This window comes from Nannospalax galili, unplaced genomic scaffold, assembly GCF_000622305.1.
Source record: "Nannospalax galili isolate Female #2095 unplaced genomic scaffold, S.galili_v1.0 scaffold46, whole genome shotgun sequence".
NCBI classification, from domain to species: Eukaryota; Metazoa; Chordata; class Mammalia; order Rodentia; family Spalacidae; genus Nannospalax; species Nannospalax galili.
In genome coordinates, this window is record NW_008355790.1 from 4,155,526 (window position 1) to 4,172,732 (window position 17,207).

The 17,207-nt window shown below is 41.6% G+C and overlaps 1 protein-coding gene across 7 annotated transcripts in view; it reads right to left on the bottom strand.

The window, feature by feature from the left end:
- Nucleotides 1-17,207, bottom strand: part of Fat1 (FAT atypical cadherin 1) — a 133,035-nt gene that overhangs the window by 106,528 nt on the left and 9,300 nt on the right. For all 7 annotated transcript variants that reach the window (XR_003847118.1, XM_029556371.1, XM_017803325.2 and 4 more), the window contains one exon: nt 5,114-8,398. Coding sequence is in view for 6 of the 7 variants with exons in the window: in XM_029556371.1 (XP_029412231.1) it covers nt 5,114-8,381 (3,268 nt within the window). In the remaining variant the exon portion in view is untranslated. The remainder of the gene's footprint in view (nt 1-5,113; nt 8,399-17,207) is intronic.

Sequence of the window (17,207 nt, forward strand, 5' to 3'; positions counted from 1 at the left end):
GGCGGCAGAGTGCTTGCCTGGCATCTGGGGGAAAAAAACAAAAGAGAAAAACTGCAGTCCTAAGTGCCCCTCCCTCGTCTCAAGAACGGGGATTTATCTTGTCACTACAGCCACACTTGGTATTAACTCATTCCAACTTTTCCATGGAAACACAATGTCAATCCTGAAAACATGACTGCCACTCTACAAGTAACACAGCATTAATAAGTTTACAATTTGCTCTTATCTTTAATGAAAAACATGGCATCCCCAAACAAGTAATCCGTAGGGAAGCAGTCTTACTAGGCTGCATTATAGTAACAGGACCTACTGAACCAAACCACTCCAGACTGAAGGGAAATTGTGTCTATGGGCATACCATTACTACACACACATCAGGGGAAGAGACTCAGCTATGCACGCTTCAACTCAATATCTACTAACAATAAAAACAAAAACGGGCTAGAGATGGCTCAGCGGTTAAGAACACTGGCTGTTCTTGCAGAAGACCCGGGTTCGAAGCCCAGCATCCACATGACAGCTAACAACTGTCTGTAACTGCAGTCCCAGGGGATCCAACAGCCTCTTCTGACCTCCGTGGGCATTGCACGACATGGGTGCACTTACCTACATGCAGGCAACACACATAAAATAAAAATAATAAATAATTTTTAAAAAAAATACACATACACACTACCTTGAGCCAAGCGTTTCTACAGACACTCTTAAGTTTTTAAAATTAACAAAATAATACAACTTCTTGGCCCTCAAAGAATAATGGGCATGACAGACAAGAAGACTAAACAGAATGTATTCCAGAAATGTATGAGGAATGCTCAAGATTTTTTTCTACTTCACACTGAAGCTTACAACAAAGCAACAAAGATCAGGAGGCAAAAATGAGGCAATTGCTAAGTACAATGTCAGCAACCCAAACCTAAACGTGCACTCAGACATCTGTCAAAGATACTCCATTAAACATTTCTTGTTAAGTCTATCTTAGAATCCTCAGTGAGGATATTTTTAAATTTTTAAATGCATTCTGTGTGGGGCCTGAGTATATGTATGTAGTGTGTGTACTTGTGAAATGTGGGTGTGGCGTGTCCTACTATGCACGTTGAGGATAGAGGACCAAGTCAGGTGTCTTTCCTCCATCACTCTTCCCGTTTATTTTCTGAGATGGTTTTTCACTGAACTTAAAGTTCCTTGATTTAGCCAAACTGGCTGGCCAATGAGCTTCCAGGGTCTGCCTGTCTCCATCTCCCAGCACTGGGCTACGGACCAGCACCATCACGACTGGATTTATTTACCTGGGTGCTAGAGATCTGAACTCAGGTCCTCATGCTCAAGTGGAAAGCACTCTACCCACTGAGCCATCTTCTCAGCCCACTCAGTAGATTTTAAGAAGATTTAGGGATCTCAATTAGAACTTTGGAAACTGGATCCTGAATAAGACTAACTTTGCAAATAATTTTTCAAAAATCTCCTGCCCTTGTAAACCTCAAATGGAGGTGCAATCGTGCTGGTAGGGGCTTGTGAAAACAGCTAAGACCCAGAGGCCACCCAGAAATACATGATATAGAGAGATCATCAGATAAACAGACTGTCACCCCCACATTCCAGTTATGTTACCTCCCTACAAAGCAATTAGCAAAATATGTATAAAAGCCACAGCTAACAGGACCGTACATTTGGTGACCTATTTTAGGTAGCCCATAGAATTCTTGTTACGACTTCTCTGCAGATGCTTAAAATTTAAGCAGCTAGAGAGAAGAATCTTAAGAAGAACAGGAACTAAATTCAGATTGCTAATGTTCTCTCGTCTGTGAAGGTATACATATTTGACAATGTTGAAATAGTTAAGCCACCATAAAAATTTGGTCCTATTACTCAATCAAAACTGGCAGTTTAAAGTCAAAGACAAGAAGCAGACAGGTGAATGGACAGGTTCCTGTCTCCAGAGCCAAAGCAGTCCAGTGCAGACCCAGATCAATCAGCGTGTTATTAAATGCATCACCTTTAGAGAAAAGCACAGTGGGAATGGGCAATGAGGGGACAGTGACATTCCAGAAAGTGCTAACCTGACTTCACACAGTCCACCCAATTCACTTGCGTTTTAGGGCTGTCTTTTGTGAGGTTCCCACCAATGGTTCCTAAACTGCCCCTACTTTTCTTCATAGGAAAGACACCATTCTTTGCTTCTATACCAACCCCAAAGTTAAGCTCCAAATAATACAAAGATTGGCTTGCTTAATTTTAGCACTGTGTAGCAGTGTGTTGTGTTACATGTGTGTATGTGTACATGATGGTACATGTGCACATGTGTCCATGTGTAGAGACCAGGGGTCTTCCTCAATCATTCTTTATCTCATTTTTAATATTTATTTTTTGAGAGGGGAGGCATGCTATAGCACATACATGGAGGTCAGAGGACAACTTGCAGGAGTCAGTTCTCTCTTGCTACCTTGTGGGTTCTGGGGATCAAATTTAGGCTTGGGGGCAAGAGCCCTTACTGAGCCATCTAGTCGGCCACCCCTTATTTTTGAGACAGAGTCTCTCACTGAACCCGGGGCTCACCTTTGTGACTAGGCTGGCTAGAGATCGAGCTCCACCTGTCTCCACCACCAGAGCACTGGGATTACAGGCACAAACCACCACATCCAGCTTTTTATGTGGGTGCTAGGGATCGGAACTCAGGTCTTCTTGTTTTCCCAGCAAGCATTTTACCAACTAAACTATCTCCCTAGCCCTAATGTTAGCATTTCTATTGCATAAAACATTGATTTTTCCTAAAAGAACTTGACACTATGATACCAACTGTCCTAACCAGTAAGCTATAAAATAACTAAGATAATCTCACTGCGAAATACGCATCTTATAATTATCTCATGGTTCAATGTGTAAAAAGCATATCACTTAAGCAATTTCCAAAAGCACATAAACATAAATGTACCATACACAGAAGATATTCCTCTCGTAAACAAGAACCACAGAATGAATGATCTAGAAATGTCTAGCTTCTCTCCTCTTTCAGTATCATTATACAAATGGGTAAGAGTCACTCAGACCTTTAACAACCTCACTGCCCAGAATCCCAATGCTTCCCCCACCTTCCCACTAAATCACCACTGGAAAAGTCTGGCCCTGCCTTACAGCTCTGAGAGTTGCTATATACCTATTTCAGGATGCTGCCTTCCTTTGCCTGGCCATTTCCTTTCTTCCCACCTGGCATTAAGAATAACCTCATTCCTTACATTTATAGGTGAAAAATACTAGTTTCTAAACAATTCTTTAAAAAAAGCAACAATAAAAATTCTTTTCATTTAAAAAAGAAAAAAAAAAAAAACCCAAAAGGTAGTGCTTATAATTTAAGTCACAAAGAGAATGTAAATTAAGATTCAAGTTGTATTTTCTGACTCAACTTGAACTTCTAACAGGTCCTTCTAGGCTTTGAAATCTACTTTGGGAAAGAAAAAGGGAGACAAGAAAAATTGTTCTTAGAAAATTTAAAAACATTACCATGATTTAAGTCTTAGTTTGGGGACATCGTTCTATATTGATACTTTACTAGAAATTATAATTTATTCTGGACAGTAGGGACCCCTCCCCAGACCTAGCACACACAAAAAAGAGATAGTCTGTTCTTCAGATGACTAATTACCAAACATGATTATGTCATTTTCCTTTATATTAAATTACTTATGAGAATTCTAGATAACCAAAGCCAGTGGAATATAATCAGTTATGAGAAAAAAAAAAAAAAAAAAAAACTTGGGAAAAAAAAGCACAATTAAAAAAACCTGTAGTCTCCAAATGACTTCCTACCACTGTGGTTAGGTGCCAGTACAGGCTGGAGTGAATGACGACAAATCTGTATTCTATTTTGCATGTGTGTGGTACTATCAAACATATCAAGTTTGAATGTAATGGTAAGGTCTTTTTAAATGGACAGGTCTATGAGGGAACATCAATAAAACTCATAAACAAACTGAGACCCACCAAGGTCCTAGAATACTCAGTTTTCTTCTATTTACTATGATCAAAGGACAGGGCAGTCAAAGCTAAAACCTTCATTAACTTATTTTCTTATCATTTTCACACTTATTGAGCAGCTTCTATGCACTAGGCACTTTGGGGTAGATGTTAAAGACAGAAAATGCTGCCCTCTGAAGTCCAACCACCCTGAGGGAAAAGTCAGTCCCCCAGTATGTGTGTGCCCAGAGCAAAGCAAGATAGAAAACAGAGCTGACTAGCTGGGAGATTCCAGTTTAGAACCGTAGTCCAGAAGGGAGTGTACCACAGCACAGCATTGCTACCATTCCAAAACACATTAAAAAACCCAACACATGCTAGGCGCTTTTGCACTTTATTTTACTCCATCCACACAGAGCTCTTGCTGTAACTGTGCCTGCTGTTGAAGATGTAGCTTATATTGAAGAGGGCCTGCCTAGCTATAAGGTCCTAGGTTCAATCCCCAATATTGTAAAATGAAACAAAATAAAAAACTGAACATCTTCATCTTACAGATGAAAAAAGTTAATTTTAACAAGTACTTCACTTGTCCAAGGTCACGACTGACAAGAGCTGCCAAGTCTGTTCAGTTCAACATTCCACTGCCCTACACTGGCCTCTCAAAGCCTCGAAGAGGTAGAGCAGGAGGTAGTATAGAAGTTTTAGCATATAAGAGTCTCTGGGTATATTGCATAATTTTGCAGGTATGCAATAACCCCTACATAGCATGCCAAAAGGTGTTGATGATGTTGTATGAGCATGCAAACCTAAGAGCTTCAAACAGCTCGGCGAAGCCTCTCAAAGTTACAAAACCACAATACTGTTCTTGATAACAGAGTACAAACTTGAGAGACCAGTATCAGTGGTAACAACTGCAATTTTCCTTTCTCCTTTTATGTCTACTTAATCATTTGGGCTCCTTTGGCTCCATCCTTAGGACTTACTGCATGCATCTACATGCAGGTACATATATCTACATAGAACAAGAGGACAAAACCATGGGTGTGTATTTCTATGCTGAATCCTACTAGAAACCAACAGGGACCTAAGAAGCAAGACCAAACACGTGAAAAGGCAGGAGGGATATATATATATAAAACTAGAGCAAAGACACATGTTTTACCTGTTTCCTCATCTATCCTGAAAACACCAACACCAGAACCATCTCTGATGGAGTACCGGATCTCTCCATCTCTGCCAGTGTCCTCATCATGGGCTGACACCGTCATTACTGATGAGCCGATAAGGACATCTTCTTTCACTACACCCTTCTCCACGAAGCTGGAAAACACTGGCGAGTGTAAGTTCTCATTCACATCAATTACCTCGACCTCCACATAGCAAGTGGAGGACAGAGACACGGGCTTCCCTTTGTCTTTGGCCCTGACAGTGAGATTATACACTTGCTTCTTCTCAAAGTCCAGTTGCTGTACAATTCTAACTGCTCCGCTGAGTTTATCCACATCAAAGTGGCCTTCTCCGTGGTCCAGAAGACTGTATCTCACCTGACTAGACTGACCTACATCAGGATCATAAGCTTCTAACCACATGATTATGGTTCCTTCTGGCAGATCTTCTCGAACTTTCACACGGTAATTGGGTGGAATGAACTTGGGTGGATTGTCATTAACATCATCTAGTGATACTTTCAACAGCACAGTGGAGAACAACTGAGGTTCTTCTGTGGCCTGGTCCCTGGCCTCAATCTTTAAGTAATGCACATGCTGTACCTCACGATCCAAAGGTTGTATAATTTTCACCACACCAGTCATGCTGTCAACTGAAAACTTATCTGTGTCTGTGAGAATAGAGTATGTCACTTGTCCACTAGGACCAAGATCTTTATCAGTGGCTTCAACCTGGATGATTTCACTGTTTATCTCCTTGTCTTCACTCACTTCAACAAAATAACTCTCCTGTAAAAACTCAGGTGGGTTATCATTGGCATCCAGCACAGTGACATCTAGAAGATGCCAAGCAGCCCTCTGTGGTATGCCCAAGTCATACACAGTAATATTCAGGGTGTATCTTTCCGTCACTTCACGGTCAAGTGGAGATAAAATTTTTAACACTCCTGTTTCCATGTCAATAATAAAGCAGCTATCATCATTTCCCCCAGAAATAGCATAGACCAGTTTTCCATTGAAACCAGAGTCAAGGTCAGTAGCATTCATGAAAATTATACTGGCACCCACAGGATGGTTCTCCTTTACCTCAATACCAGTGGGAAGAGTACGCCTAAACTGTGGGGCATGGGCATTGACAGAGTGAGAATCAAAGAAGAAATCCTCCACTTCCCCCTGACTGTGTAATTTATTGGCCTGCAGGAGTTTCTCTGCCAGCATTTTGGCCACACCAGTCTCTTCACATTGCAAGTTTACTGACTTGCGACTGGCAGCCACAGTTAGGTTGATATAGAATGGCGTGGCAAAATTTTCTCCATCTGTAGCTGTAATTCTCAGACTAAGAAAAGAGACCTTTGCACCCAAGCCATCCATGAGTGACTGTTTTAATGACAGTACCCCAGAGCTGGGGTTTAAGCTGAACAAATCCAGCTCATTTCCAGCTTCAATCTGGTACCGTACCAACTGCAGCTCGTCGGCATCAATAGCAGAGACGGTCGTTATCTGCTCCCCTACACCGAAGTCTCTGGGAATTGTTCCTTCACAATTTATTTTCTCAAACAAAGGGGTATTGTCATTCAGGTTATTGAGAGTAATCGTGGCAAGGACTTCAACTTCCCGGCGGTAGGGCAAGCCCCAGTCTGATGCACGAATCCTCAGAGTATAAACCCGAGGCATCAGTTCATAGTCCAAGTTTTCAGCAGTACTCACAGCACCAGTGAAGTGGTCAATAACAAATGGCACGTGATTTAAGTTTGCAATACTGTAAGTCACATAGCCATTTTCACCCTCATCGGGGTCTACTGCGCTCACACTCAGGACGGTAGTACCAATGGGCGCATTCTCATCAAACGATGCTCTGTACGCTGTCTGGGTAAATTCAGGGGGGTTGCTGTTTGCACCTAGGACTTTTACCACGACTTTGGTCGAAGCTTTCCTGTCACTCGTTGTCACTTCAAGTTCAAAATGGGATGCCTGCTGTCTTTTAATGGGTTCTAAAATGGAAATGAGACCTGTGTTGTGATTTAAACTGAGTTTAGCTTTTCCAGGTGTACTTTTAAAAGCATACCTCAAATGGGAGTAACTAGGAATGGCTTGGACCATGACCACAGGTGTGTGAGGAGGAGCAAATTCGCTTATCTCAGCTCTGTAAACATCCTTTTCAAATCTGACTGGCCCAGCTCTGAACTGTGGAGAAATGACGTGAATAACTTTCACAGAAGAGAACTGGGGAGGAGTTCCTTTATCTTTAGCCTGTAGTGTCAGATTGTAGCCAAAAGGATGGCTATCCCAATCGATGCCCCCTATGGCTTTGACTTTGAACTCTTTACTCCCTGGAAAGGACCTCACGGTTTTAAACTGTTGAAGGAGATCACCTGCCACAATGCTCAAAGAAGCTATCTCTCCATTGGCACCCTGGTCACAGTCGTCCACAGTGACAATTGCGTACGTTGGGTCCTGGTCCAGCTCAGAGGGTGATAATGTCACTGCGGTTATCGCAGGAGCGCACTCATTGGCCTGTTCCACATGAACGGTGAGCTTGGCCATGCTGCTAATCCCACTGCTGCCATACAATTTCATTCCCCGGTCCACAGCAAGGATCTCCAGCTCATAGAGCCGGGTCTCTAGGAAATCAAGCCTGCCAGTTAGAACCACCACGCCACTAGTTGGATGAATAGCAAACATGTCAGTTCGGTCTTTAAAACTGTAGTAGAATTCTCCATTGGTTCCTATGTCTGCATCTGTAGCACTGACTCTTGCAATACTGGTCCTTATGGCTGTGTTCTCGGGTAAGGAAACACTGTAAGACGTTGGGGAGAACAATGGCCTTAAGTCATTTGTATCCAGCACTTGTACCCTGACCTTTGTTCGTGCCTCAGCATTAGTGTTTTTCTCAACTGCTTTGATTTGCAATATGTAGTGGTCTCTCACTTCTCTATTAAGAATAGCTGTATTTCCTCCTTTGGTCCTTATTCTTAGAAAGCAAAAGTCTCCAAGGATGTACTCTTCAGCTTTAAACAGGTTTTCGTTGTCTCCTGAGACAATTTTGTACCTTAATTCCCATGAAGGGTTTGTGATATAAATGCCCATTTTCCTAGGATGGCCAACATAGGTTTTGGCTGCAGAGTTCTCGTGCACAGTGACATTGTACTGGAAATGTGTAAACTGTATAGAAGGAGTTGGTTCAAGTCTCTGGCTTCCATCACTATCTCCAAAATGCTGGAGCAGGAGGAGCAGAAGCAGAAGCAAGGCCAAGTGTCTCCCCATTGTCAACTCCCAGCCACCTGCAACAGAAGAAGAAAGACCCATTACTTGGGGAAATAAAAACCAAAACAAGTGTAAGTTGTAAATTTAAACCTCTTAACAAGGTATTTCCCATCTATATGGAATATGAAACAAGTCTAGAATTGTTTGACAAACATCTTTTTAATGACTCAAGTCATATGATGGCTCAAGAATCATAATGGATTGCCAGCATAGTCTGGCTATGTATCCCAGGCTGGCCTCAAACTCATGATCCTCCTGCCTCAGCCCCAAGGTGTGGGGATTATAGGCAGGCCTCACCATAACTAGCTATGGATCTTATTCTTATGCTTCAAGGCACACATACACAGCAGTTCCTGAAAAGGGAGGTAGAGTGAATGCTGCTCATTTTTTCTTACATACCACGAATTACAAGCTCAAAATATATAAACCTATTTTGGGGGAGGTGGGAAGGAGTGGTTTTTCTTTGAGTTTCATGAAACCCAGGTTGGCCTCAAACTCACTATGTAGTTCGAGATGGCCTTGAGCCCTCAAATCCTCTTACCTGGACCTAGCAAGTGCTAAGATGACAGGCATGTGTCACCAAGCCTGGCAAGCTTGTAAACTTGTATTAATACAGTATTGTGAACCTGCAAAGCTTCAAAGAAAAAGTCTACAGCAGTGGTTTTACAGGACCCTGTACAATGATAGCTTGTAATTTCATTTCAAAATTTATCCTGAAACTATTTCTTCATAAAAGTAAGTGCACTCCCTAAAGCATGTCTTTACTGTCTTGTTTAGTACTGTAAAACTATTTAAAGGAATTATGATAATTTTTGTCATCAAATTTGCTACTCGAGTAGTTTCTAAACATCAATGTGAGCGCACAGCAAAAGACAGGTCAGTTGACAGTGAAGTTTCTCCTGCCTAAGACAGAGAAGCTAATGTTACCAAGGGCATCAATACTTTATCATCACTGCTGTCAATAACCCATCATACACCGACTGTCTAGTATCTTCAAGGCACTGAACAATCCATCACCCAGGGGTCCCCAGTAGAAGACAAGATACAAATGCATAAAAGCTAACCCATCAAAGCTAATGCTGCCAAGCATCTAATCAAGGAGCAAGGATGCAAAAACAAAGGAGGGGCAGAGGGTGACTAAGGAGGGCAAGAGGGAACCTGAACAAAGGATGGCCTTCAACAAGTGGGAAGGTAGGCCGAGTCCACTGGGCTGAGATCTAGCCAGAGAACAAGGCAATGTTTTTCAGACCAGCTGTTCTTTATCATGACAACAAATTCATCCTGAAAAGTTGACGCACTTTCACAAACCCCTAGCGCTGTCAGCACAGCACAGACGTGTACCCTTGCAAAGTAACCCTCAGATTAATATGCACAAATTGTGAATGTTAGCAAAGGTGAAAGAAACAGCACACTGGGGGCTGGCTTATCAGTCCAGTGAAATTACTATGGCAACATTAATTTACAGTACCTTAGCTCAGCTACTGCCAACTTATCCCATTACTCATTTCATTAGAAGTAGAAAAAAGAAGAGAACTGATATGCTTAAAGCATTTAGAAGCTTAATTGATACTGAATCGAGTTCAAGTTGGGTACCCTAACTCCCTCTGCAGCTATCACATCTTGTCTTTAGTAAAGTCAGGAAATCTCAGAGATCTTTAACCTCCAAGAGAATAAAAATTATTTAAACAACATAAAAGTTTCTGCCCAAACTACCTCTGTATCTCAATTCATCCACTGATTCTAATACTTGAGGAAATCTGTATTATATAGAAAGACCCTGTAATTTTAACAAAACAAAAAGAAAGTTCAAGTCAGTTCAACTTTCAAACACCACCATGTAGAGGTGATGGTAGACTGGTGAGAAGAGCTGCTTTCCAAACACCACCATGCTCACTATATAAAGATTAAGATAGGTAAGGATCACAATCCAGAGAGAGTTGAACAAAAAATAAAACTAAAATAAAAATGTGGTTAAGGAAATGCTTTTAAGAGCATCTACAAAGGTTATGTTGAACATTGCCCTCTGAAGAAACACATTATGTTTCAGGAGACATTATTACAATGACCCACTTTATAATGAACTACTACAGCAAGATTCTATTGTAAGCGCTTCAAATATTATTGCTTAGTTTGACATAAAAATGTTATGCAGCCATCAAAAGTATGGCAGCATTCAACGTGTTGAGATATAAAGATGTCTAGATAAATTAACTGAAAAAACTAAACGGATCTCATTTATGTTCGTTTGGGGGATGGTGCAGAAAACCCCTGTGCATAGGTACACGAATGTGCTTTAAATGGAGAAAAGTTCTGGAGACGTGACAAAACTTAACCATGGTAACATTTGGAGGGAGAAGAAGAGGCAGTCAGGGAAATATATTCATCTGCCCTCTATGACCTTAAGTTTTAGCACAGCTATAATGTTTATCATCTGCTTGCTCCTTTATTTAAGTCCTTCAACAGACGCTTAATGAACACCGACTGTGAGTCAGGGACAGCTCTAGATGTTGGAGAATAAAAAGTGAACAATCTTCAAGGCCTGATGCATGAACATTTGCAGGTGAGGCACAGAGACAAGCACAAACCAAGAGTACACTGGATGATGGCTGAAGGAGAGGGAGGGGTAACAGAAACTGCAGGGACCCTGTGGAGAGGGCCTTGGGCGCAAAGGGATTTCTCAAGCTTAGCACTGGTGCTGTTTCTGGCAGGCAATGCTTGGGTTCCCTGGGCCACTGTGACGAGGTTCCCATTATTCAAATCTACACCTACCAAAAGCCCAGAGCATCTGTGCCCAGTTGGGAGAGCTCAAACTGTCACGGCACTCTGCCAGATGTCCTCTAGGACTCAAAATCGTCCCCAGTAGAGATACACTCATCTAGAAAAACAACCAAGAGAGCATGGGAGATGGAACACTGTGGGGCAGGGGAGAAAAGTTGGGGCCAGGGAGAGAAAGGATCAGGAGAAGAGGCTGTGCTTTTGGTTTTTTTTTTCAAGAAACTTCTAGAAGGTTTCTCTAAACCTACGTGCATTACCATCTCACATTATTACATGACAACTAATGAGCCATGTTGCTATGCACTGCTACAGTACTATTAGAATCCATTCTTATTAGAATGTATTCTTTATTGTTTTCCTTACATTTTATTACTATCCTTTGGCATTCAGTCACCCGGTGCCCTTAGACCCCTGAGCTGTATAGTTTTTTCGGACTTTCTCCTACTTTTAATAACCTTCGTGGTTTGAGAAATACTACTCATACACTCTAGAATATTCCTTAGGCAAAATGACTCTCAACTGGAATTTGTCTGATGTTTTGCTTATGATTAGAATGGGGCTGTGTTTTGAAAGAGGACCACATGGGTCCAAGTACCATCTTCTTCATGGCATATAAGTGACATAATGAACATAACTTAGTAGTATTGACACTGACCTTGACACACCCTCATCTAAGATCCTGTCAGATTTCTCCACAGTCAGGTTATACCTTTCCTGACTTTTCTGTACTGTACTCTGAGTGGCAGTCACATGCCAGGCCACACTTATATACTAACCACAATTTAGAATTCTTCTTTGAGGCTAATTTGCCCATTCTTGCTTATCTATATATTTACTTAATCATATTTTATGACTTTGGATTTTACTACTGATAAAATGGGAAACCACTAGAGAATTCTGAACAGGGGACGTGGTCTGACTATGAAAAGTTACCTCTGAGAACTGTGAGGAGGAAGGATAGAAGACAGGCGGTGGGGTCTGGTGAGAGGCTGACATAATAAGACAGGTAAGGGGCCAGGGGTTTGGCTAAGCATGGTAATGTTGGAGGTGGGGAGAAGTGGTCAAACGCTAGACTCTATTTCAGGATCTGTTGATGAACTGAAGGAGAGAGAGAAGAAAAAGTAAGAATTATCAAAGATTTCAAGGATTTTGTGCTGAGCAAAGAGGAAAGAACTATCATACTACCAGAGGAACAGAAGAACAAAAGAGTAAACGGGGTTTGAGAATAAGGTCAGACTGGCACATAGAAGAGATCCTCCTAAGGCTCAGGTGCTAAGGGCCTGGTCCCCAGCCTGAGGTGCTTTTAGGAGACAGTGGAACCATTAAGAGGTCTAAAGGAAGTGAGGGCCTGCTTCAGGAGGCATGCCTTTGAAGAGGCTACTGGGACTGCACCCCGCCCCCTTTTTGCTTCCCACTCACCATGAGGTAAACAGAACTCCTCTACAAGTTCCCCCCATGATGTCTATGTAATAACAGGCCCAAAGAACAGGGCCACATGGCCATGGACAGAAACCTCTGAAACCATGAACCAAATAAAACTATTCCTCTATCTAAGTGTGTCTATCACCATCAGGTATCTACCACAGCAACAGAAAACTGACTAACACAAAAAGACCATGGTGGTGCAACTGAAGATTCCAAGTGGGCAGATAGCGCCTGTGGGAGAGATCCAGCGTAGAGGTACTGATCTGAGAGAGTCGGAACATGGAAGACGGCATTTAGAATCATGAAGAGGAGGAAAGCCAGTCAAGGACAGAGCCTTGTTGCTCCTCAAGATTTAAGCAACAGTGGAAGAGTAGTAGAAACAGGCAAAGGAGATGGAGCAGCCATTGAGGCAGAACAGGAAAGAAGAATCAGAAGCAGTGTGACAAGGAAAAACAGCTTAGGAATCTTTTTGAGTCTTTAAAGCCCAATACCCAAACTTGGACGTGTCCCATATGCACCAGCTGTGCCATGATACCCTTACCACAACTGTGGAGAGGCCCTGGATCCCCTTCCCAAGTCCTCAGTCATAAAGAAATGCCCCACAGATAAACTTGCTATAGTTGTCCTCTCCCCACAGTGAGGTCCAATCATACTGCCTATGCCACACACCCACAGGCTCCCCAAACACCCTACTCCCCTTCCACTGCCACCCCCAGGCTCCACGGGACACATCACGGCCACTGCCACCCCCCGGGCTCCACGGGGCACATCACGGCCACAATAACTTTCTGGACCACATTTACATTTACAACTGAAACTTGTGTGTTTGGTTTTCAAATCCTGCATATGATCTACAAACTTAACTAACAAAACAGCACTGTAGCTAGATTAAATTATTAAATGTCATCTTTTAATCAGAAAAATCTATTTTTTAGGATATATTAACCCTACGGCAATACCAACAAAGAACTGTGAACTTAGGTTTCATTACAAAATGCTATAATCAAATTATTGCTGTTACTCTATGCAAACAAAGAGTAAACTCAAAGGGAAAAAAAAGACCCACCATTTAATCTAAAAAGTATGCTATTACCTAGAGTTCACGCTTATGAAAATTAAACTCTAAAACCCATATTAGCCTGAGGCTATACTTTGATATTTGGAAGGTGATCACAGTACTTAAACTCACAGTAATTTATGACTTCTAAAACACATTTTCCAAAGTGAAAACACAGTGCTTACTTAGTTCAGTCTTTAGGGAAAAGAGCCTCAGGACCCAAGCTTAAATATCTTTAGTATAGATTGCTGAAAATCTATAAATATATGAGGAATAATAATTTTTCTGGTAAAAAGGTATTAACATCCTCATATTTCTTCATTATAAACTTTCATGTAAAATGTTTCAATCCACTACTGTGAATGCATATTCTTCAAAAACCGGTGCCCAGCATCTGTGCTGAGAACGTAATTGCACAGTCACCTGTTTCAATCAAAGCTTAAGATTTAGAAACAGTTCCAAGGCTTTAGAGACAGGACAGGCTTTCTCAAACTCATAAACTCTGTCATATGCTAAGACACTTACTACTGAAAAGTCACCATCCTGGTATGCACAAGTGGTTATTTTCCTCCTCTACACATTAGGGAAACATTACTGAACCTTGGACTCATATCTGTTATACACTGCCACTGAGTCACACCCTTACAGCACACTTAACTGCCATTCTTTTTAAAAAATATTTTATTTAAGCCAGGCGTGGTGGCGCATGCCTTTAATACCAGCACTTGGGAGGCAGAGGCAGGCAGATCTCTGTGAGTTCGAGGCTGGCCTGGTCTACATAGCGAGTTCCAGGTCAGCTGGGGCTACAGGGAGACTCTGTCTCAAAAAGACCAAAAAAATTTTTTTTTATTTATTATTTTTATTCTATGTGTAGGAGTGTATTGCCTGCATGTATGAAAGTGCAATGCCTGTGGAGGTCAGAAGAGGGCATCTGAGTCCCTTGGAACTGGAGTTATGGATGTTTGTTAGCTGTCGTGTAGGTGCTGGGAACTGAACCCAAGTCCTCTGAAAGAACGGCCAGTGCTCTTAACTGCTGAGCCATCTTTCCAGACCCATTTACTGCCATTCTTAAAGTGTTTTTTTTTTTTTAAGGCTCCTTAAACTATAAGGACAATAACTACATTTTCAAACCAATGTCACAAGTTGTCAAAAAAACATGAAATGTAAATTACTTATTTCACAAAAGCACCTTGTATTAAATAAAAAGTTTAATGTTTTATACAACCACAGTAGAAGCCAAAAAGTATCCCCCCCCCAAAAAAAGACTGTTATTTGGCTGTAACCAATTCAGAGTTTCCACAAAAAGAGTTATAGCAGGGAGGCACAAGACAGGTCACTCTATTTTTCTAATAAAATGTAATAGCCAGACAATACTTGTGAGAGCTTTGATTGTCATAATGAAAAACTAGCAGGATGCCCCGTTCGCTTTCTGGGTGCATACTAGTTCTTTGTAACTCATCTTAATAAAATTTTCAGTTAAAAAAAAAAGGGGGGGGATATGAACTTAGAAACAGCTAGCTTTAGCTTGTTCCTTATCTTGTAACAACTTCTGGTAACTCCATTTATATGTTCTTAGTTTTGTGACTGGAGTGGCAAGAAGTAAGATTGCTCCAGCAAGTAAATCACTTAAGTATTACTAGCAAGTGTTCAACAACTGACTGCAATTTAACCAAGACTCACCTTCAAACATCTGATACTAACACTGCAGACCACACACACTCCTGAGAATGAAAGATTTCAGCATTTATTTGACTTAGCAAATCCAAATAAAACTGTTACATCCATGCATCCATCCATCATCTATCTATCTATCATCTGTGTGTCTGTGCACTCACGTCACATGTGGAAGTCAGAGTGGGAATTTGTTCCCTCCTTCCACTATACGGATTCTAGGAATCAAACTCAGGTTGTCAAGCTTGGTGGCAAGTGCCTTTAATGACTCAGACATTCCCCTGGCCCCAAAATAAAATTTAAAGGTATTCTGACTTTTTTAAAAGTGAACCATTATTTTCAATGGTTCCTACAAAAACTAATTTACCTACTATATACATAAATCTATAGAGCAGGACCGTTAGTATTATGAAGATGACTGTTTCTCATCGACATAAAAGTCAAGACAGGAGCCAGGCGTCATGGCGCACACCTGTAGTCCCAGCACTTGGGAGGCAGAGGCAGGCAGATCTCTGTGAGTTCAAGGCCTCCTCTACATAGTGAGTTCCAGGCCAATTGGGGCTGTAGGGAGACCCTGTCTCGAAAAGACCAAAAAAAAAAAAAGTCAAGACAGGTAAATACAGAGATACAAGTCCCAAACCTGGGCAGGGCATCCCTGAGCTCTTTCTTTTCGTCTTCCTTTTCTTGAATGGAGATATGTCAGTGTATATTGCTCATCTTCTGAACAGCACATACACATTTCAGGACAAACTTTGCCCACAGAGAAGCTTAGTAAACAAGCTGTTTATGATTTAAGATCCTATCACCTCAGGTGCTTTTCTCTGCAAAGAGAAGTAATGTGCACGATGCTTTGGAACAGTAGGCTGCAATCACTACTGCTACTTCTTCCACTCCTGAATTAGCAAGGATTCAGTAAAGGCTAAATTATGCTCCCTGTGCACTTAGGTATATGAACTGGCACTTCACTAAATGACAGGTCAGGAGGATGAAAGTTCCACGGATAGTAAGAAAGAGAAGTTGGGAAGAGTCCCTCATCTTCCTTCCTCTTCCTGAAAGAGTCTTCTCCATCCTTCGGTAGTCTCTTCCCACAGCTCTGAAGAGATGGGCCCGCCTTACCTGTAAATAGACATCCTGACACCATAAAATGCTGCAAGTGCCACAGCCCTGGAGCTTAAATATCTTCAACAACCCCTTCCCTCCCACAATTTTCTGCTGAGTCTATAAACACAGGTTCCTCCCTACTTAAAAATAAACTACTCTCAACCCTGAATTTCGTTAAACTAACACCCTTATTTTCTCTTATACTGGCAAAAGATCTCAAAAAAAAAAAAAAAAAAAAAAAAAAAAAAGTATGGTCTCAGCACCACTTTGGCTTCTTTTCGAATTCCTTCTCCCCTAAAACCACTGCCATCCTCAGATGCCCTACAGAAACCCTTCAGGTCCATCCTGGCTATAGACACAGCTGCTTCTCACAACATAAGCTAATGTCAAATTAACCAACCTTTCCTAGGTGCTAAGCTTCCCTACCTAACCTTGTGTCTTCACCTCTCTAACCAAGGCCCTGTGTCCTTTATATTGTGGGACTGCCAAAAATCAAAAAACAATCCACAGTACACAAAAAATGAAAACCTGATTCACTTTCCTGATTCTCTGTAATACTGTTCTATACAGAATTTCATTCACGTGGAAGTTTAGCATTACAAAGCTGACTTCCAACTCCTCCTATGCAAAGCCTAGACTAGTTCCAGGGGACTATGAGCATCTCTCAAAATGTCCTATAATGGTGGTGGGTCACCTGTCCTCTTGATCAAGGAGGCTGAAGAGACCCCACCAGATGGACTTAAACTAATGTCCAGTCTATAAAGAGGAGGGTCAACACAGAGGAATCATTTCCTCCA